This window comes from Choloepus didactylus, chromosome 7 (assembly GCF_015220235.1).
Source record: "Choloepus didactylus isolate mChoDid1 chromosome 7, mChoDid1.pri, whole genome shotgun sequence".
NCBI classification, from domain to species: domain Eukaryota; kingdom Metazoa; phylum Chordata; class Mammalia; order Pilosa; family Megalonychidae; genus Choloepus; species Choloepus didactylus.
The window spans coordinates 128,881,382-128,904,796 of NC_051313.1; the positions used below are offsets into that span (position 1 = coordinate 128,881,382).

Here is a 23,415-nt window from a genome sequence, read left to right on the forward strand (position 1 = left end):
TAGAAGGTTTGGGAAGTTTTCCCCAACAATTTCTTTGAATATTCTTCCTAGACCTTTACCTTTCTCTTCCCCTTCTGGAACACCAATGATTCTTATATTTGTGTGTTTTATATCCCTGAGCTATGTTTCAATTCTTTTGAATTTTTTTCTCCATTCTTTCTTTTGTTCTTTCACTCTCTGTTCTGTCTTCTTTGAGGTCAGTGATTTCCTCCTCAGCATCCTCCAGTCTTGTACTATGAGTATACAGGACCTTTTTAATTTGATTGACAGTTTCTTTTGTTTCCATAAAATAGTCTATTTTTTTATTTACTCTTGCAAATTCTTCTTTATGCTCTTCTAGGGTTTTCTTCATGTCCTTTATATCCTGTGCCATGATCTGATTGTTTGTCATTAGTTCTTTGATTAATTTGCTCCAAGTACTGTATCTCCTCTGATCTTTTGATTTGGGTATTTAGGTTTGGGTTATCCATATCTTCTGGTTTCTTCATATGCTTTAAAATTTTCTGTTGTTTTTGGGCTCTTGACATTTGCTTATCTTGAGAGGGTTCTTTTAGGTTATGTAGACTTATTTGAACAATTATCTCTAATTTTCAGAGCTACAGCTTGATGGAGTGCACTTTCTCTGACTAACCAGCAGGTGGCATCCACAAGCCACCTGTTCCCCTCAAGCCAGTTCTCCCCGACTTTGTCTTTGTGGGTGGTGAGTGGGGGTCTGAATCTTGTGGCGGTCCAATTGGTGCACCAAATTTCCATGTGTAGTTGGTGCTGCCTGCCCTGAATGCAGGGGGTGTGTCTGAGCGGTTAGGAATGGAGGGCAGCTTTAATTATCAAATCTCCCATGTGATCCTGGAGACTAATAGCTGTTGTAGGTGTCCAAACTTTTGCTTCAGTCTCCCTACAGTTTCTCTCTGCCACGGACCCACGAGTCCCTGGTATTGGTGTATGGTCCCTGGGACTTCTGTGCGGTCCCACCTCCAAGGGCCTCTGTGGGTGTAAGACAGCACAGCGTCACAGGTGAGCAGAGTCCGCAAGGGAAGCACTGGGCCACTGCTTTGCTCAGGGGCGTTCCCAGCCTGCTGAAAAGATGGCTGTATGAGGTGTAGCAGTTTCCCCCTTTTTCGCAGATGTCTGCCTTCCTAGGTCTGGGACAATCAGCTGCAGGTGTGAGAAAGGCTATCACCCATGCCAGATACTGTGGTGTGCCTACAGTTTTGGGGAAGCACTCCCGTGGTACTGGGCTGTGCTGCATAGCTCTGGCCCATGGCACCCTGCAGGGGCATTCCCAGCCCTCCGAGAAGAAGTCTGTATGGGGTGTGGCACGTTCCCCCTTTGTGCGGGCCTTCACCTTTCTAGCTCTGGGACAATTAGCTGCGGGTGTGTGAAAAGCTATTGTCCACACCAGTTACTGAGGCCTGTGTGTGTTTTGCGGGAAGGACTTCCTGCCACGTTGGCTTGTGCAGTCCTCGCTGCCAAGTCTGCAGCCACTTTTGGGTTTTTAAACTAATCCATCTGCAAACGCCAACCCCTGGTATCTCCCAACCATGGCGTGGCTGCTGGTCCTCCAGCAGGCTCACTCACTCGTTTCGGAACTCAGACTCTCGGTCTGACCAGGTGCACGGTCCCTGTGGATTTAGCAGACCTCGTCTAGCTGGTGCATCACTGGAACTGGTATTCTGGAGCACTTTTTGTCTTTTATCTAGTATCTTTCAGGGAGAAGTTTTTTTTGCCCTGTCTCTCCTAACTGCCATCTTCCTCCCCCCTCTGCTTAAAATCACCAAACTGTTTTCCATAGTGGAAGCACCATTTTACATTTCCATCAACCAAGCACTATTCTCCTTGCTGGCACTTGTTGTTTTTCATTTAAAAAATTCTCCTTGCCAACACCTGTTGTTTTCCATTTTAAAAATAATAGCCATCCTAGATGGTGTGAAGTGTTCTGATCATGGTTTTGGGTTGCATTTCCCTGATGGCTAATGGTATCAAGCATCTTTTCATATGCTTATTTGCTATTTGTGTAGTTTCTTTGGAGAAATGTCCATTCAAGTCCTTCACCCATTTTAAAATTGGTTTGTTGGTCTTTTTGTTGTTGAGTAGTAGCAGTTCTACACATATTCTGGATATTAAACCCTTATCAGATATTTTCTCCCATTCTGTAGGTTGTCTTTTCACTTTCTTGTTAATGTCCATTTGTTCTTGGTGTTACCGTAGGAACTGGGATAAATAAATAACTTAAGTCTTTCATCCCCGACAGACATTTGAATCATTGTCTCAGACTGTCCATCTCTAAAACCAGTAGATCACAGAATCTCATTAAAGAGTGTCCACTAACTATGTTGGACATTTGATTTGTGCCACTACAAGGCACAAATAAAATGATATATTTAATATACACTTGCATATGATCAGGTAACAGATTGAAATTAGTTGAGCAGATCAGAAAGCAGCTTGTGCCATTGGCTAGAATAGTTTGGCTGGGAACAATTTTCTTCTCTGTTCTCAGGCTGAGCCCAGGATCGTGTTTTGGTCGCTCTGGGTTGTGCAAGTAGAACACATTGCTTTGTGAGGATGCTTTTCATCTTGCTCAGGTGATGTGATACAGAATTGCACAGAAGCCTTGACTTGTCCAGCTTGATTATCTCTGAAAGTGAGATTGCAAATCACACAAACAGAATACAACCTCAGAAAGAATAATCCAAAATGTCATTCAGGATAGAAAAATCAGTGGGAGAAAGTTAAAGTGTTGGATTCTAGAAAGAAAGAAGCAGGAGGCAGTTTAACCCATCGCATCGGTGGATGCTGCAGTGGTCCCTCCTTCTTCCCTACAGGGCAATGACCTCAGCAGACCTGAACCAGGATGGCTACGGTGATCTTGTGGTGGGTGCACCGGGCTATAGTCGCCTGGGCCGCATTCAGATCGGCCGCGTGTACCTCCTTTATGGCAACGACCTGGGCCTGCCCCCTGTTGACTTGGACTTGGACAAGGAGGCTCACAGGATCCTGGAGGGCTTCCAGGTGAGACAGCCATCGTGGTTTCTCTTTTAGTGGTTGATAAGCCACTGTAATTTATGGCAAATTCTCTGGAATGAATAACAATAACAAGAATAATTATAGTAACAACGGCTGGTTCCTTACATTTGTGTAACACCTTCCATTTTTGAAATGTTCACTTCATTTATCTCATTTTATTATTAAATCTGAACATTTAGTTTACCATCTTCACAAATAATGTGTTATTTAGAACTGCTTTCAGGATGTGATTTCTTGATAATACAACCCTCATGATCATGCAATGATATTATAGAGTTCTTGCATTCCCCTCACCCAATTCCCCCTAATATTAGCATCTTATATAACTAAGGTATATTTGTCAAAAATAAGAAACCAACACTGGTACAGTATTAATAACTAAACCCAGACTTTGTTCAGATCTCATTGGTTTGTTTTAAGTGGTTCTTCATCACCAGAAAAAAACCCACAATGGCTGTCCAGTGTCGCTCACATAGGCTGAGCATTAACTCCTCTTTGGGGTACGAGGAACCAGGAGGGGATTGCAGACATCAGAGGTTTCAGTCCTTCTGGTAGAAACAAGCGGGCTCTGTCTAGAATGTGGGGCTCTGGGTGACGCTGTCCTGGTGCTGGATGCACCGAGTGTTAGGGGCCAGTGGAAGGAACCCGGGCTTTGGGTGAGGTAGTGGTTCTTGTCCACCTAACCTTTTGCTATGAATAGAAAATAATACCTGAAATACTTAAAAATAATGAAAAAAAACCTTTTTATTTTGAAATAATTTCAAACTTACAGGACAGTTGAAAAAATAATACAAACCCCCTACAGAGAACTCTAACATATCCCCACCCTACCAGATACCCAGATTCACAGATTTTAACATTTTGCTACCTTTCCCGTATCATCCATCTATCCACCCATCATCTATGGGTTCATCTGTCCATCTGTCCATCTATCTTCTGAACATTTGCAAGCAGGTTGCACACATAATATTCCTTGACACATAATGCTTCCATGTACATTTTCTATGAACAAGGATATGCACTTAATCACCTTAAGTGCAGTTATTGTGTTCAAGAAATTTAATATTGATATACAGCTTACGTTTTATATTCCAACTTTTTCTTATGTCCCAATAATGTCCTTTTGAGCTTTTCTCCTCCATTCTTGGATCCCAGCCAGTATCACGTGTCTCGTTTAGTTATTATTTTTTTAATTTCTCTTTCTTCTTTTTTTAAATTGTGGGAACATATATACAACATAAGTCTTCCCATCCCAACCCTTCCCAAGCATTCCATTTAGTGGGGTTAATCACACTCACAATGTTGCTGTACCCTCTCCACTATCCATTACTACAACTGTCCTAGTAGCCCTAGAAACCCTACACCCATTAGCACATGTATATTTTTTAGTTTTAAATTCACACCTAACTTCATTATATTCCCTACCCTGATTTCTCTTTGCTTATTTCCCTCTAACTTCCATTTTCTCAGTTACTTTGGAAGATTATTGCCCCTGCCCCCTTACCCCTGGTAAACTCCACTCTACTTTCTGTCTCTGTGAGTTTGCATATTCTCTGATATTTTCTTTGTGGTTACCATGGAGCTTAAATTTAACATCCTGAATCTATAACAATTTTGTTTGTTTTGATACCAACTTAACTTCAGTAGAACACACACACTATGTTCCTATGGCCCTCTGTCCCCCCCACCTTTATGTCACAGATTACATAGTACTGGTATTTGTATTTACCCCCATCATTATCTTAACCAGAGATCTTTATTTCTTCATGTGGCTTCAGTCAATTGTCTAGTGCCCTTTCCTTTCAACCTGCAGAGCTCCCCTTAGCTTTTCTTATAGGACTGGTCTAGTGGTGATGAAGTCCCTCACCTTTTGTTTATCTAGGAGTGTCTGTCCTTATTTTTGAGAGGCAGTTTTGCCAGATATAGAATTCTTTTTTGGCAATTTTTTGCTTTCAACACTTTAAATGTTTTCCCACTGCTTTCTTGCCTCCATAGGTTCTGATGAGAAATCGGCACTTAATCTTTTTGAGGCTCCCTTGTATGTGGCACATTGCTTCTCTGTTGCAGCTTTCAGAATTCTCTCTTTATCTTTGGCATTTGGCAGTTGGATTATAATATGGCACAGTGTGGTTCTATTTCGGTTTATCCTGTTTGGTGTTCATTTCACATCTTGGATGTTTATATCCATGTCTTTCATTAAATTTGGGAAGTTTTCAGCCATTATTTCTTTGAACATTCTCTCTGCAACTTTCTCTCTTTCTTCTCCTAGAATTCCCTCAATGCATATATTAGTATGCCTGATGGTATCCCATGGATTCCTCAGGCTCTGTTTACTTTTCATTACTCTTTCTTCTTTCTGCTTCTCAGACTGGATGATTTCAATCATCTTATCTTCAAGTCCATTGAATCTTTCTTCTGCTAGCTCCAATCTACTGTTGAACTCCTCTAGAGAATTTTTACTGTGGTCTTCAGCTCTGTTTAGTTCCTTTTCATAATTTCCATCTCTCTATTGATATTCTCTTCATGTTCATTTGTTGTTTACCTGATTTAAGTTCTTTGTCCATGTTTTCCTTTAGCTCTTTGAGCATATTTAGGATCGTTTTTTTTAAAGTCTTTGAAATGCCCCAGGTCTGATTCTCTTCATTGATAGTTCTAATGCTTTAATCCTCCCCTTTGCCTGGGCCATCACTTCCTTTTCCTTTGTATATTTTGTAATCTTTTGTTGAAAACCTGGACATTTTGATATTTTAATGTTATCACTGGAATTCAGACTCTGCAGTGTCTGTTCTGTAACAGACGCTTTCCTTGAATGCCAGGAGGTAACAAAAAAAAAAAAAAAAAAAAAAAGGAGAAGAAGAAAAATAAAAATAAAGCACTTTTCCCAGTTTTTGCAGATTGATCTGTGCGAGTGCGCTCTCTCAGGGCTTATCCATACAGAGAGTTTAGAGAATAACTCCAGTCCAAAGTGTGGTGGCCTCTGATCCTTTTTGTGCATGCATCTTGTCTTGGGCATGCACATGAAGCCCTAGGAATTCCCTTGTTACATGGTTCCAGTTCTAAATATTCCCTCTTTCTAGGAAACAGTTTCCTCACTGTCCCAGGCACTGCACTGTATGTCCTATAGCCCAAGGCAGCACGACTCGGCTACTCTCCCACTGTGTTCTGTAGGAGAGCTCTATGAACTGCCTTACACACAGCAAGTGCTAGGACAGCGAATCCCTCAGGACACTACCTGACAGTATGGGCCAGACATGCATGTTCCCAGTATGTACACGAGGGTTACCCTTCTCCCTCCAAAACTGGGACCACAGATTTGGACTGGGAGTGCAGGCCAACTCTGTAGAGCTGATGAAGGGTGGGGAAGGGGCCAGCCAGGGCACCAGGAAATCCTACAACTTAAGTAGCCTTTTTCTTGATTTGGTGCATGCCCTGTTACTTCAGTCTTTTGACTTTTCTGGAGCTTTGAGAAAGATGTTTCAGCAAGTTCTTGCTGGTTATTCAAAGCCTCTGTGGGTGCAGAGCCCATCTTGTTTCAGGTCTCTGAAAATACTTTTAAAAATGAAAAACAGAATGGTTTATGGTCTAGTTTAGGCTCCAATGAAAGGAGCCCTTGATCTGAGAAGTGTGAATAAGTGGAATGGCCAGTGTGTGAGGTCACATAGTTCCAGAGGGGCAGGATTTTCTGGAGCCTTCTGACCCACACAAGAAAGTTCCAAAATAAATCCACACGTTCTTGTTGCTTCTTACTTCTTTACAAAGCCATTCCATCTGTCTGCTATGTAAAGTATAATTGTCTAAGCTCAAGAAGACTGGGAATAAGAGAAGCAGATGATCTCTGTGGGTAATAAACTCTCTCAAAGTCTACTTGGATTACCTATACTTAAGGTGGTTAGATAAATGAGTATCTTTGTTCGTAGGAAATGTACGTGGAAGTGTTATGTGTTCAAGGAGCACAATGTGTACAACCTACTCTCAAATGTACAGAAAAATAGATGGATGGACAGATAGAATAATACAGCAAATGTGGCAAAATGTTGAAATTGTTAGCTCTAGGTGGCAGGTATGTTGGAGTTCTCTGTGCTGAGTTTTGTATTATTTTTACAACTGTCCTGAAAGTTTGAAATTATTTCAAAATAAAAAGTTTATTGCAGCAAGGAAGGAGATGTCCTCCTCCCCCCAGTGACCTTTGATAATTTGGGAGATGGCCAGATGAAGGCATGACCAGGGATGAGAATCCTGCACTCTAGCCCTGGTTCTGCTACTAACTTTCGTGTGTCCTTGTTTGTATGTTCAAGTGCTAGTCCATGTTGAAATTCTGGGCTTCTCTAGGAGTAATGGTTAACCTGCCGAAGGGCTTGATGATGCAGCTGGTCGTGATGAAATTAACCAATCCTTGGAAGACTACTTGTTGGTTCTCCACTCTTCCCCAACATGCTTTTTGTCCCCAAGCAGCTCCATCTTGTTTATCGGGTTCCTATCTTGTAGCAAGGGGCAGTGCTCATAGATGCCATTGCACATGGGTGTGAGAGATTAGCCAATAAATAATAGATGTGGATACTAGCACTTGAGTGTTACGTGGCAAGTGTCAACCTTGTGAAAGACCATTCATTGTCATTTAAGTTATAAAAGAACAGGAGAACCCAGTGAGTTTCGTTTAGGTCTAGGCTGATTCTAGACAATAGGAGAACAAAGATCTAGGAAATCCACCTTGAAAGAAAATTGTCCCTAGGTGGACCGAGTTTTGCATCTGTTAAATGGGGATAATGACAGTACTTACTTTAATCCATGTAAACGTCTTAGAACAGTATCTTCTTCAGCCCTACCCAGTAGGACTTTCTGCCACAATGGAAATGTTCTTTATCTGTGCTGTCCAATATGGTAAACACTAATACATTGGCTAATGAACATTTGAAATGTGGCTAATGTGATGGAGGGACTGACTTTAAACATTTTATTTACTGTTAATTACTTTAAATTTAAATTTAAATGTGATAGCAGCCTGTGTCTGGTGGCCACCAAATCGGGCAGTTTGGTTCTAGAACAACTGAATACTCAACTAATGCTAGCTGCTGCTGCCACTTAATTATTAATTTGGATACATTCTAAAGGAGTTTGGTGCTGAATGTTGGGTACAGTTGCATGCTAGACTATTTTCTGAAAACCTAGAACTCCTGAGAACTGATCTTTTACTTTCTGGTACTTCATCTTCCCCTCAAGACATTGACAGACACATGCAACAAATACCCTTCGGGCCGAGCTGTCCACTGGAGTGTTGCAGAGGTGTTACAGGTTGCTGCGATTTTGTTCCTTAGCCCTTGGAGAGGTCTGGTGGGGTCACTGGACCTCTCCACCCCTCTCTTGAACAGCCTCTTTTGTGCTCTTCTGAAGCTTGTGGCTTAGCCAGGGGAGAAGTAACTCATGCCTCTTCAGCCCTCAGGTCGGTTTGGTTCTGCCGTGGCTGTCTTGGACTTTAACAAGGATGGCGTGCCGGACCTGGCCGTGGGAGCCCCCTCAGTGGGCTCCGAGCAGCTCACGTATAGGGTAAGGCTGTTGTGCGCGTGGGGGTGGGTGCAGGTGTTTCCCTGCTGCTGGGTGAATGGGGTGGGAGGGAAGGAGCACTTAGGGGAGGCCAGGGCTGGATAGAGCCTCTGAAAAAAAGCAGACCTTGGGCCCCCATTTGGGTCCTTGACATGATCTCAGGTTACCCCGCAGCACCTGTTCCTACCTCACTGGCCTTCCCAGTTCCATGAGATGTTACCTTCCTCCCCCTCCCCCACCCCCACCCCCTACCACCATGATGCTGAATTTGAGTAAAGGGAGAAAGAAATTCCAGCAAATCCGTAGCTTCCTGTCATCACAGCAGAGAGGTGACTTTCCTGGACCTTCTCTTTCATGCACAGGTCCCAACCTATCCCATTTTCTTACGAAGAGCAGAGTTCCTGGCCCTGGGGACCACCAGGCTTTCTCCCTACGTGTGTTTCATGTCATGGCAGTGCACGGGGCATCTGGGCCCCGTGTGGGACCGTGCCTGCTCCCCTCTGCAGGCTCACCTCTTGCCTTTCCTCTTCATGCTCTAATTCTAGTCGTGTAAACAACTGGTGACTTCCTGAGCCCATCATGCTCTCTCATTTTGGGATCTTTCCTCATACAGCTCCCTCCACCTGAAAAGCCCTTTCTCCCGTTTTTTTCCTTAGGAGTGACATGCCACTTTCTGTGGGAAGTGTTATCTAACCCCTGCGTTAGATGACGTGTCACTGTCCTTGCACAGCATCTCAGGCTTTCCCCTGGCATAGCACTCTCTAGGCTGTATCATCATTGCCCGTTTACTAGCCTTTTGGGAAGACAGAGATTATTAATAGTCATTGGGTCCCCGGTACTTGGCTCCTGATTCCCCAGTACTTTGGCTCATGGGAAATAAAGACTTGTACAATGACTAATGAATGGGGCTGGAGACAAGGCAAGTATAAGACAGGAATTGATTTATGACACAAAATAATGGCATACAATGTGTCTGAAGGCAAATGAGCAGTGCAGACATGGTCTGCTGAGCCAGGAGGCACATGATGGGCTGGGGTAATCAGGGAAGGCTTCATGGAGGAGCCATAAACTGTGCTGGGCCTGGCATGGGGAAGCAGTTGCAGGGTTCATTCTGCAAATGATGAACCATTATGTATGGCAGACCAGGAGCAAGACTGGAGAGGCAAAGGTCAGTTGACCCAGTTTCTGCTTTTGTGGGCTCTCGTAGTCTGATGGAAGTGTCAGACTTAAAAAGTCATTTCAGCCCAGCAATGATGCACAGGACAGGTTTCTGGCCATGAGGTGCCTGACACTGATGGGGACTTATTTCACAGCCAGCCCTCTTTGTTTTGCTATTATTTAAGTTTCTTGGGTCACCATATGAGACTTTTGACCTTTCTGCCATTTGTCCATGTCTAGGGTGAGGTGTACATCTACTTTGGTTCTAAAGAAGGAAGAATGCCGTCTTCCCCTAATATCACCATTTCTTGCCAGGTATGTTTTCCACCTTAGCCAGGTGCAGAAAATTAAAACTCTCTGCACCCTGAGTGCCTGCAGTGCAGAATAAAAAGTGGTTTCCTGGTTTCCTTCCAGGACATCTACTGTAACCTGGGCTGGGCACTCTTGGCCACAGACATGAATGGAGACCGTGAGCCCGACCTGGTGATTGGCTCCCCTTTTGCACCAGGTGGAGGGAAGCAGAGGGGAATTGTGGCTGCATTTTATTCTGCCACCAGCCAGAACGATAAAGGTAATGCTTGGGGTGGGGGGTGGGGGGTATAGCTGCTCTGTACTTCTGTGATTTCTTCTCTTGCATGTGGGTTTATGTCCTTTTCCCTATTCTATATCATCTGATACTTTCCAGATGTCTGCCAAGTGATATACATAAATATAGATAGTCACTGAATATAAAAAAAGTTTTCTTGTATTTTCAATTTCTAGATACAGAAGGGGGCCAATAGGTTATTCTCATAGTTTCTCAGTGTGAGAGCAGAAATACTTAGAACCAAAAGCATCCCAATGATTCTCTCCTCTCCAAAGGAGAGGCTCTTTTAAAATAGCTTCTACCATGTTCCAGAAATGAACTCTAGAAATGTATTTCTCATAGGAAGTGTGAGATCCTTTTCTGACATTGGGGTCTTGGAATCAGCTAGGGGGCATATATGAGTTCTGGCAAAATCTCAGCAGAATGAATCCCGGTTTCTCATCAACCTGCAAAAAGGGCCCACTCTTAGGAGTTACTGCTCAAAGGGTACAGTTTCTCTTTTGAGTGGTTAAAAAAAAAAAAGTTTTTTTTATATGTTAGGTGGTGGTAGCACAACATTATAAAAGTAATTAATGCCACTAAATTTTACTTTAAAAATGAATAAAGTGGGCAAATTGTATGTTATGTATGTTAGCACAATAAGAAAAAAAAATGTGCTTGGAACAAAAAAAATCTGCTCTTTCCACTCTGGCAGTCTTCCCATATAAAGTAAAAGGGCCTGGTCATCTTCTTTAGAAAAGCTGAACGTGGAGGCAGCCGACTGGCTGGTGAGAGGTGAGGAGGACTTCGCCTGGTTTGGATACTCCCTGCACGGCGTCAGCATGAACAGCAGAACTTTGCTGTTGGTTGGAAGCCCGACCTGGAAGAACGCCGGCAGGTGAGGGCTGGCACGGGCAGCCTGGGGACCAGTGAGCACCAGGGGCCAGGGGCCACTGCTGTGGAAGCCCACTGAACAGGGGTTCAGAGAAAGTGGCTACAGAATTGGTTCCTTTCTGGGAAAAGCTAAAGCTCTGGCAAGGTTGCAAATTCTCCGTAGAGGTTCAGAAATGAGATAAATAGGTGTCCTTATATTTGGCGTAAATTGGCATCAAGGGTGATCTAAATTATTTTTTCTCTGTCCTTTCATGTATTTTCAAGAAAGGCATCTGCAGAGCCTGGATGTTGGGATTCACTCTGGGGTACACATGCACCCACGCCAAGCTCTGGCCAGGGTCACGGAGACAGAGATCACATGGGAGGCATGGATGTGGGGGTGACCACTTTCCTCGGACCAGTCCCTGGTTGCCTGCTTCTTTGAATAGCTGGCTGGCCTCTACTTCTGGGCTTGCAGCCTGAGCCCCATGTGCTTTATTCCAGGCTGGGCCATTTATCCCACAGAAGTGATGAGAAGCTAAGCCTCGGAAGGGTGTATGGCTATTTCCCGCCAAATTGTCAAAGCTGGTTTACCATTTCTGGAGACAAGGTATGGCAGCCACTCCCCAGCAGAGTGGGCACTACAGGGGAAGTTTTCTTAGCTCTACATGATTCTTTTATTGTATTTCACAGGCAATGGGGAAACTGGGTACTTCCCTGTCAAGTGGCCAGGTGATGGTGGATGGGACCCTCACACAGGTGCTGCTGGTTGGGGCCCCGACTCATGGTAGGTCCTACACTGTAGCACTTAGCTTCCTTTTACTCCCGTGGCTCCCTGACCACATCACCCAGGGGTGGGGTGGGGGGGGGGGCAGTTAAGGTATCTGTTGGCAGACAGGCCTGGGTTTTAATACCTTGGGTAAGTTACTTATCCTCACTGAACTTTAGTATCATCACCTACAAAATAGGGATTATAATATCTACCTCAAAGTTTTGCTGAAAATAATACATGAAAGTAACTCAGCACATTTGTAAGGCTCCTATCCCACTGAGCTGAGAGCCAAGGAGGAGCTCAGCAAATTTTATCCATCAGTTCACTAGAAATAGATCCACTCTGAAGATATAGGGATTTATCTTAAACTATTATTTTGTTTACTTTTTGGGGGAGTTAAAACAACAAAAAATGACTCCCTCTAAATTATAAATGTAAAAAATTCTTATTGTGGAAATTTGTGAAAATACAAGCATGCATAAAGAAGAAAATATTTTAAAATCACCCCTTATATGATATTTAAAAATTTAAGCTCATATTATTTTGTTTTTCCATCTAACTTTTCACTTATAACTTGAGCATGTTCTCGTTAAATATTCTCCTAAAACATGATTTTTGGTAGTTTTGCATTTCTTCCATATGCACATACCAACATTTATTAATATCATCTGAATGTTGAAAATTTAGTTCTTTTTCCAGTTTTTCACCATTTTGAATAAGGTATTATTGAAACTCATGAACATCAATCTCTGCTGTATTTCTTAAGTAGTTTTTTGGTAAATTACTGGAAGCTGAACTCCTGGACTAGATGATCTAATTTTTTTTTAAGGTTCTTATTACATATTGTCAAACTGTTTTTCAGAAAGATTTTTATTTGTTTCATACACTATGGGAGAGAGTGGAATAATCAAAAGTGGATTAGGCAAAGGAATAGCAAAATTTTTCATTGCATGGTTCAGGACATAACATTATAAGAATAAAAAACTTGCTGAGTTAGTATTAGTTTTTTTTTTTTTTCCTTTACAGAGTACGAGGTGTACTGATTTCTAAACTCTTGCAATACATAACTAATTTTCTTTTCCACACCACTCTTTTTGCTAGAGTGCTGTGAGTTAGAGTTTCCCAGATTTTCTTGGTTCTGGGGCTCTGTCTCAGTAATTTTTGTATCATAAACTGTGTGTGTGTATACATTAAACTTTATTTTGAGATAATTACAGTCACATGCAGTAGTAAAAAATAATAGCTCTTGTGTACACTTTTAGTTTCCAATGATATCATTTTGCAAAACTGTAGTATAATATTACAACCAGGTTATTGACACTGATACAATCTACTGATCTTGTCCAGATTTCACCACTTTTACTTGTATTTCCCTAGGCCAAAAGGATTACCTAACAGTCCTGTTTATTAAATAATCAATGCAAATAGTTAAGTGTGCAGAACTGGTTACATAATTTGTGGGGCCCAGTGCAAAATAAAAGTGATAGGCCCCTTATTCAAAAATTATTAAGAATTTCAGGTTAGTGAGAGGAGAGCATTAAACCAAGCACAGGGCCCTTCTACCCATGGTCACATGCCCATGAAGCCTGCCTTGTGTTTATGTTGTAACAACAGTGCCTGTTGAACACTGCACAACTTTTTATTTATTTTTATTTTGTTTTTTTATTTTTATAAAATTTTTTTCCCTGCACAACTTTTTAAACCTTGGAATCATATTTGACATCCCTACCGGCATGTTTTATCACTGTAACCCCCAGAAACCCAGCTTTGCAACAACATGATGTATGGATCTACTGTAGAAACTGTGAACAAATGTCCTTGTGTTTCCTTCCAAAATTTAAAGTGCCTGCAACATCCCTGTGAGTTCACTGAAGCACTTCAGGGCACAGTTTGGGAATCACAGCTGTATGGTACAGACTGACATATTAAAAAGTGAATTTTACTGAGTTTCATTTATAAATTTGAGAATTCTGATCTACTTTCAGGTAATTAGGAACCCCCCGGAGGTGCTGTGAAACCAGGCTGGGATCTGTTGGTCTGGGTTGCAGTAATGTAAGGAGCTAGTTCCCTCAGCTACATCCCTCTCACCCTGTCTTCTGTCTGCATGCATTAGTGCTCTGGCTCAGAAGAATCTTTGGTTCAGACTGGCCACTGTACACAACTAACAGCTTAAATATCAAATGGGGATTTTAAGGCACTAATTAGTAACTACGAAGTACTTTCAATATGAAAACAATAATAATGGCAAGGGTGAGTTGAGATGGGCACTCATATACTGCTGATGAGAATGTAAAGAAATACATCTTTGAAATAAAGAAGTTTGGCAATATGTCAGGAACCTTAAAAATCTTTATTCCCTTGGACCCTGTATGGACCACATTATCACTCTGTTCTCAAAAACTATTCAGAACAATAGATTACAGTATTTATAGAGCAAAATATTTAGAAATAACCTAAATATGAAAAGCAGAACATTTTATTATTCACAAAATCCCCATTTTGTTTAAAATATGTACATGTAGCCATATTCAGTGATATATAAATTATTTTTCTTTTTTTATCCCTTTTCCCCCCAAATTTTCCAAACTTTTTGTACTTATCATCTTGGCATTCGTAAGTTTAACATTCCTAGTTTTGAGTATTTTGCAATTCTGAGTCCATGACATGACGTGACTTATGTAATCCGTAGTTTTTTCAAGTTTTGAGTATTTTGCAATTGAGTCCATGACATGACGTGACTTATATAATCCATAGGCTTTTCAACTTTTGAGTATTTTGCAATTCTGAGTCCATGACATGACATGACTTATATAATCCATAGGTTTTTCAAGTTTTGAGTATTTTGCAATTCTGAGTCTGTGACATGATGTGACTTATATAATCCATAGTTTTTTCACATCACAGTTCGAAACCTCGCTGTGAGACAGGTTCTTTCCCATGGCCCATGAGGGAGATAAGCCACGAGGCAGACAGCAGCCCAGCTGTGTTTCACAATAGCTCTATTGTTTCCTGCTGCCACTTGTTATCCTTGAGAAACTATTGAAACATTTGCATGTGCTTTAAAAATCTGCCCTCTCCCTCAAAGAAAACCGAGGGATAAGTGCTTATTACAGAAATAAAGAAAAAGTTGAGGTCTACAAAATAATGGTCCTTAACCGGCAAGTATAAGCATCATGGAAGGAATGCTTGTTATTGTGGAATTCTAAGATATGGGAATTCATAAAGGTCTCAGGATATAACTCTTATAAACCAAGGGTCTGCCTAATTATTTTGTTATATATTACTGAAATAATAGAAATAGACATGCAAAAGTTTACCTTGGGTTTTTTTTTTTGTGTGTCTAAAATCCTTGTTTAATTTGCATTATCAGTGGAATCAGATGTTTTGAAAGGCTGAAATTTTAAGGTATCTAAATCTTTCCTTTTTACATTCTGAGAATTAAAAAAATCATGTTAATGAAATTGTTCTAAATTATATAATATGCCTCTCGATAGTTATCCCTTCCATACTGCCAGTGTTAGGGGTGCGGTGCCCCCATGATCTGGAAAATCTGCATAAAATTTTTGCCCCTCTCTTCATACCAGAGAAAAAGTCTGAATTTTTTCTTGTTCTTTTATGGGGTGTTTACAGTACTTTTTTGGTATCAAAAGATAAAGTATGTTGATATTATACCCTATACATCTTTTTTATGCGTTTCTGAGTTCCTAAACTTTTTCTGCATTGTCTGTTGGCCTGACTCATCTGTGGCTGCTGCTAAACTCCCCCAAAATTCCTATTTAATTTTTTATGCCAACTCATGATATATCAAAATCGCGATATCTAATCTCTTCCCTGCCCTTGTGCATTTTAAACCATTTGAGAGGTAGACTCATGAATCATTCAGATGAACAGAAAATCTTGTGCTTTTTAAAAACTGATTGAACTGGGTTGGAGAACATGGTTCAGATGGGCAGCCATATTCAGGTCTTCTAATCCTTGCCCTCATCATGTCCCTGAGAGAGCTGGGGTCTGTGTGGCAGGCCGCACCTAGGAGGCAGCCCTGGCCATGGCCCCTGGGAGACCACATGCAGCAGGACCAGACCAAGTGTCTGACCTGCAGGCAGGGGGATGGGTGGACAGAGAGCTCGAAGGATTACTATTTTCCTCATCATTCCAGGAGCTCAAGTTCCATTGAGGAACATAAGAAAGGAATACAGATTATTTCTAATTTAAGCCTTTCTTTTTTTATGCCTCTGGGCTGTCACCCTGAATATAAACCACTGTACTGTTTACAGTACTGTTTCTTATTTCTTATGTTTTTTTTTTAGCTGTTCTTACTGCTATTGTTTCCTCTTTTTGAGCCCCCAGTCTGCTATAAACAAGGGCAGAAGGTTGTAGTAAAAACAAATAACTTTCTCATCAAAGTATAACCTGCATTATCCATGATACTAACTAGACACTGATGTGTGACTGTATCCCCTTGCTGGACATTGCCTGGCTCAGAGGAAGCCACTCAGAGGCCCATCACGCCAAGCCACTGATGCTGTTATGGTTTCTGGAACATACACTCAGTTTCTGAAATCAAAGCTTTGTTGCAAATGATTAAGTTTACAGGCAAAAATCTAATAACTACCTTTGTTCTGAATTTGTTAAAAATTCATTCACTTAAAAACCATTTATTAAGCACTTGTGATGAACCCATCAGTGTACTAGATAGAGTGGATAAATGACAAAGACATGGTCCCATCACTTCTGGAATTGGCAGCCTGACGTAGGAGACACACAGCAAATGGAAAATTATGCTCTGCTGCGATCCATGCTACAGTGGAGCTAGGCACCAGGGACGTTAGGAAAGGCTTCACAGAAGAGGTGACACCTGAGCCAAATCCTGAAGGCTGAGCAGATGTTAGCCAGCAGAGGGGAAAGGAGGGATGGGGGGAAATGAGGGGTGTGGGGGAAGGGGTGTCCATTCCAGGCAGAGACCAGATTTAAGAAATATGGCCTATGGGTGAAAAGGATGACGTGCTCCAAAGCAATGCTAGAGCTCTGAGGAGGATTCAGATTATGGGTGGCCTTGTGAGGAGTTTGGACTTCATCCAAAGGGTGTAAGTCTGGAGAGTGACATAAGCAGATTGACTGGTGATGTAAAAAAAGATGGTTGTTCTGTGGGAACTCATGCATATTTGTGGGTAAACAGGCACTACCAGTTTAGAAATAATAATACCTCACGAAAATTGAACATTTGCCTGCCTGATGATCTAGTTTATAACCCCTAGGTACATCACAAACTCTTGCATGTATGCACTAGAAGGTATTTTCAATAATATTCATAGTAACATAATAGTTAAGAACTGGAAAAACTGAAATGCCTGTCTGTAGGAGTATGGACAGATTATAGTCACACTAAGTTTGAGGCTTTACCTCACAATATGAATGAATTTTGGAACATATTTTAAAAATGTTCTAAGAGACCACATATGGTATGATGGTATACTATTTTTATTAAGCACAAAAACAAAACCAAATATTTTGTCTGAGCATACATATGGGATAAAACTATATTGTAAAAAGAAAATAATGGAATGATAAAATTTAGCATAGTGGTTACCCTTGGGAGGAGGGGACAGAGAGATGGGATAGGAAACGAACACACAGATAGAATGCCACTTATTAGTAATGTTCTAGTTCTTGGATTTGGTGGTAGGTTTATGGGTGTTCATTTTATTATGCTTTATAACTAATATATACAGAGTTTTGTGTGCATTAAGTATATTGTATTTTATACATTAAATATATTATAAAAAATAAAAGCAAAAAGAAATGATAAAAAAAGATGGTTGTGTAAGGAATGTTTTGGAGGGGTAAGATCAGAAGGAACACCTATTTGATGGGATATCACTGAGCTTATCCAATGTTTGGGTCTTGGTGCACAAGCCAGTTGTACCTTCTAACAACCAGAGCTGACCAGCACTAAAACTGATGGTTTTGAGTGCTCTCCATCATTTGAAGTATATGAGCATGAAGCAAGAATCTGATTCTATTCAGTGCTTTTATATCTTATCTTCATTCTTGTGATGTCAGCAGGCCCTTCTGATTTATCGTTTTGGTTTATTTCAGATGACGTGTCTAAAATGGCATTCCTGACTATGACCTTGCACCAGGGTGGAACCACTCGGATGTATAAACTAACACATGATGCACAGCCCTCTCTGCTCAGCACCTTCAGTGGAGACCGCCGCTTCTCTCGATTTGGCAGAGTTCTGCACTTGAGTGATCTGGATAACGATGGCTTAGGTAGGAAAGGAACAGTGGCTTTAACCAATCAAAATATGCCCAATGGACTGGTTGTATCATCCTAATTGTATGATCTATGCTCTGCCCTAATAAAAAAAAATATATATATATAAGTATATATATATAATTATATATAATTGATAGCCTGTGGCCCCACAAGCCTTTAGATACATTTTGAATCAGGTAAGACTAGAGCTGGATATACAGCAAGAATGAGTTTTACTTCTTGAAGGTGGTAATATTTGTTCCCTCTACCTCTGTGCCCACAGAACCTTTGAGTCACTGTTGTCAGCTGTTGTTGATAAATGATGAAATAGGAAACAAAAGCCTTTGACTTTGTCAGGATGAAATCGGGGTAGACTATTTAAAGGACACAATGCTATTTGTGGAGGGTAGGCTTAGTGTTCAGCAGCGCAACAGTGAAAAGGACAGGGAGCAGTTGTTACCTGCTTCCTTCAGTCTTTGTTGTTTACAGATGAAATCATCATGTCAGCCCCACTGAGGATAGCAGATATAACCTCTGGACTGATTGGTGGGGAAGATGGCCGCGTTTATGTATATAATGGCAAACACACTACCCTTGGCGACATGACAGGCAAATGCAAATCATGGATAACTCCATGTCCAGAAGAAAAGGTAAAGTGTTTTACAAAATTCTACATCATATTGGGAAAGGATACTACTTGCTGACTGCTTATTAAATCATGTTCACTGTAAAACTCTTGCAATTTTTACCTGAACTCAGAGGTCCCGAGGTCAAAACACAAACACTTGTCCTCATTTTATAGGAATGGCTGCTTATATTCTTGCAGTTCTGCATTGTTTACACCTGCAGAGCTAATGAACAGCTGGGCTTTTAGCATCATGTCGGTCCCTGGTCACAACCTGGACTGCTTGGTTATGAGTAAAAGAAAGAAAACTGGCCACAGCCATTGACGTTTCATTCAGACATCTCCTGTTTTGTTTCCTGTTTAATGGCTTTGTTTTATTCCTTTTCTCGGATGTGTTTCCTGAGCCTAAAACACATGGCCATTATTATTTTTTAAATTAAAAGAAATATTTTTCAGATTGCAAAATTAATGAAAGGTTATTGTGAAAATTTTAGAAAATACAACAGTACAAAGAAAATTAATCAGCTACCTAAAATTCTACTCTGTAGAGATAATGCCTGTTAACTTTTGATATGTATCCTAGTATTTTTTCTGTGAATTTAATTGCAGCCATTTTTTGTACATTTACTCTGTGCCTAGCACTGTTAAGCACTTTATATACAAATAATCTACACCTCAAAGTTATAAAGTTGGCATTATACCTGTTTACAGAAAAAGAAATTGAAGATCAGAGAGGTAATCTGTTCAATGTCACACTGCTAAAAAAGGGTAGAATAAGGAACTGAACCAAGATCTGATTCTAAAGCTCACTTTTAATCATGGTAGTATATGTGTCTATTTTTATTAACAGTTGTGGTCATATTGTGCAGGATTTTGTGCACAACTTTATAAACTATTTTTTTAATCTATCAATATGTCAAACATTTTTCTATGTCAGTCTAAATACTTATACAATATGAAATGTATGGGCTACCAAGTATTTTATCTGTAGATAAACCATAGTTTATTTAACCATTATTTAAGTGATGTATTTAACCATTATTTAAGTGATGATTATCAATCACTTAGGCCCCGTCCAACTTTCACTATTCTAAATAATATGGCAGATTTTGTTTATACGTGAAAAGCACATATAAACATTTTTATACATCTCATTATATTTTCTGAGCTAAATTCCTAGAAGTGGAATTTTGGGGTCAAAGGGCAAGCATTTTTTTATACCAGTGTAAAGGTATAATTAATATTGATTTTAAAAATATAAGAACAGCAATAACATTAATAGTCTTCATTTCCACCATTTTTTTTTTTTTCAGGCCCAGTATGTGTTGATTTCTCCTGAAGTAAGTACCTGCTGAAGGACTGAAGAAAGGAATTATGAAAAATGCCTTTTCCCTTATTATCATTTTAAATTGTAAAATATTATGTTCCCAAAAGGCCATTAACAGACTGAATGTTTTACAGGCAAGCTCAAGGTTTGGGAGTGCTATGGTAACTGTGAGGTCAAAGGAAAAGGTAAGTACAAAGACTATACTTTGTTGATGTTTACATTTGTTCTTGGGATTTTGTTTCTATTTTATATTTTCTTTTTATTTAAAAACCAGACAGGAACACACACAAAAAAATTAAGACATGAAATCCCATCATTTTTTTTGTTGCTGAAAAATTTCCCTCCTCATCCCTCCAGTTTCGTCCTCTGTAGCAAGGATTGGCAAACTGTGGCCCACAGGCTAAAAATCCAGTCTGCTGCCTGTTGCTGTATAGCCCATGAGCTAAAACTGGCTATTTTTTTAATGAGTGGGAAAAAAAAAAAATATCAAGAGTATTTCATGATATGTGCAATTTATATGAAGTTCAAATTTCAGTGTTTGTAAACAGTTTTATTGGAACATGGCCATATTCATTTATTATCTACTGCTGCTACTGTACTGCAGTGGCAGAACTGATTCATTGTATTGGATACCTGTAAGTATAAAAAAGTTTGCCAACCCTTGCCCTATAGAACAGCCATTATTAATATTTTGCTGTGTCTTCTTCCAGACATTATTTTCAGAGTTTTTGTATGACTATAGAGACAAACACTATTTCTATCTGTCATTGTTTTGTTTCATGTACTATATACGCCCCCTTTATAGACAGGGAGATGTAGAGCTACCTGATTTTATTGTCACGTGTACTATATTTTATTTCACTGGTTCACATTCTGATGGACATTTAGGTTATTTCCAGTTTTTACTTATCACAGACAACGCTGTAGTGAACATTATTGCACCTATATCTTTATATAATTATGCAAATATCCTTGCAGGTGAGACTGCTAGATCAAAGGGTGTGCACATTTTAAATTTTTATAGGTATTACTAAATTTTAGATTAAAGGGTCTTGTCTTAGACTATACTTCTAAACTGTTGATTCTATCTATTCATTTATTTCAAGATATAATGCCATACAGAACTGTCTGAGGCTATTAGATACATAAAGAAACAAGATAGTTTTCTAATCTTGAGGGAAAATACGATTAATACACAGAGAAAGTAAAAAGAAATGCAAATCAGAGGAATAAATGCTAAGAGTGGTGTGAACAGAATTAACTGTGGGAATGAGGGCTGGGGAAGGCTTCATGCATTCTGGAGTTCAGTAACCTGTGTCTGTAACCCAGGAGACAGCAGAAAGGTCCAAAGTCTGTAAGGCTTGGTAGATGCTGTGGCCTGGGCTCCTGCCCAGAACTGTGGCTTAATTGCCCTCTAGTGGCCAACAGTTCCAATGACCTTTGCTTTAACCCATTTACAGGCAAGCCTGATAACAAAAATCTGGGGTTAACTGCAATGAAGAAAGATGGATTATTTCAGTGTATAGGAGGATTCTCAAAAGGTCTGGCCACAGGAATATTTTATATCATAATTCTGACCTCTAATTAAAATTTTATTTATTTTCCAAAGTTAGATATTATCAAGTATCCATGTATTAGAAAGAGCGTTTGGGTGATAAAGTTTAGTAATGAAAGGTGATAGTAGTGCAACATTGTAAAAGTAATTAATGTCATTGAATTTCACACTTAAAAATGGCAAATTTTATGTTATGTCACCACAATAAAAAAAATTTTATAAATACATCAAACATTGTCTACACTAATTGAGGAGGAGTGGTATAAATCATCTGAAGGTAATTTGTATTTGATTTTCTATAAAACACTGCAAATTCACCTTCCTAACTACAGTTCACTTGGGTCAATATTAAAATTACTATACTTTCCCAACACTTACCTGAAAGTGGGAGCACTGAAGCACTCTGAGTGCAAAGATAAATCAGACTTTACATTTAAAAAATGGACAAGGAAAAAAAAAAAAAATGGACAAGGACAATCTGGGGATGATCAGTAGTGGCCTTTTTCTGAGACTTGAATAAAAATTATGTTTACAAAGACTCCTTTTCTGTTCTATGACATATGAGCATTAAGTAATGCAATTATTAAAAAATGAATTTTGGCACTTAAGTGGTGTTGCTACTGTCTCTGTATTTCCGAGACCTCTCAGGGTACTGTCTTCAGAGCCAGCTTATAATCTAGGTGGAGAATTAGTATGTCCTTAAGACCATTCAGTGACTCGGTAAGGCAACAGATGATGCCCAGGAGCCCCAGAGGGTCAGACAGCAACTGTTGCAGAAATCTCTGCTGGTGGAATCAGGGAAGGCCCATGGGGCCTGAGCTGGATCTGGAATATGAGTCGACAGACTGATGAAGCACAGAGAGAGCAAGAAGTGAGGGCAGATCTGATTTTAGGAATGACTATGACTTAACTAGGAAATGGAGTTGAGATCAGCTCGTGGCCAAACACAGACAAATTAGTAAATGAGTAATTCTATAAATAAGGGAAGAGAGAAGAAATTACTAGTTGGTTCATTTTTCTGAAAAAAAAATCACATTAAAATTTTCCCTTTTAATTGACACTGGGGTATTAAAAGAGATACTATGCTTAGCCCTTTACATGTGCCTGATAATACAAGCAAAGGTCCAATAAATGCTAACTGTTATTATTTCTGGATTCCATCAGTAGTTTTCAAAATTAAATCAATGAAAAACTGTTTCCTCAGGTTTGGTTGCTTCATGGTCATACACTGCTTCTGACCAAAACACAATCAGTTTCATCACCTACCCCTTATTTACCAGCCTTGGTTCAGAATAACATTTGGCAGTTTCCAAAAATCAAATCCAAACTCAAAGTATAAAGATTTGCTACCAATGAAATGTTTAAAAACCTGTAGCTGGTTTTGAAGGCAATCCTTAAAGATGACAGCTCTTAAAATGTTTCAGGCAGCAAGGGAAGTAAGAGATGGTATTAAACTCTACTGACAGCTCCTTGTGAAAGTCCTTATTATTCCAGATATGCTATGTTGTACCACAACTAGAATTCTGGAATAAACATGTACTAGGGCACTTCTCCTTTATTCCTTATGTGCCAGAAAAGCGATTAGGGTGAAATTCCTCAGGTGTACTTTTCTGAACCTATGGGTCTGAGAAAGTGGTATTTAAACAAAGGGAAAAAGGAGTTAAGCTCAAGCCATGAGGTATGGTCAATGTCTTGGTCATCTTTATATCCTCAGAG

The 23,415-nt window shown here is 40.0% G+C and overlaps 1 protein-coding gene across 5 annotated transcripts in view; it reads left to right on the plus strand.

Moving 5' to 3' along the window:
* Positions 1-23,415, plus strand: part of GPLD1 (glycosylphosphatidylinositol specific phospholipase D1) — an 83,407-nt gene that overhangs the window by 48,698 nt on the left and 11,294 nt on the right. For all 5 annotated transcript variants that reach the window (XM_037844563.1, XM_037844564.1, XM_037844565.1 and 2 more), the window contains 11 exons: positions 2,826-3,012; positions 8,458-8,568; positions 9,964-10,038; positions 10,138-10,294; positions 11,045-11,186; positions 11,666-11,771; positions 11,855-11,948; positions 18,030-18,206; positions 18,682-18,842; positions 20,131-20,157; positions 20,279-20,329. In XM_037844563.1, coding sequence (XP_037700491.1) covers positions 2,826-3,012; positions 8,458-8,568; positions 9,964-10,038; positions 10,138-10,294; positions 11,045-11,186; positions 11,666-11,771; positions 11,855-11,948; positions 18,030-18,206; positions 18,682-18,842; positions 20,131-20,157; positions 20,279-20,329 — 1,288 coding nt within the window. The remainder of the gene's footprint in view (positions 1-2,825; positions 3,013-8,457; positions 8,569-9,963; positions 10,039-10,137; positions 10,295-11,044; positions 11,187-11,665; positions 11,772-11,854; positions 11,949-18,029; positions 18,207-18,681; positions 18,843-20,130; positions 20,158-20,278; positions 20,330-23,415) is intronic.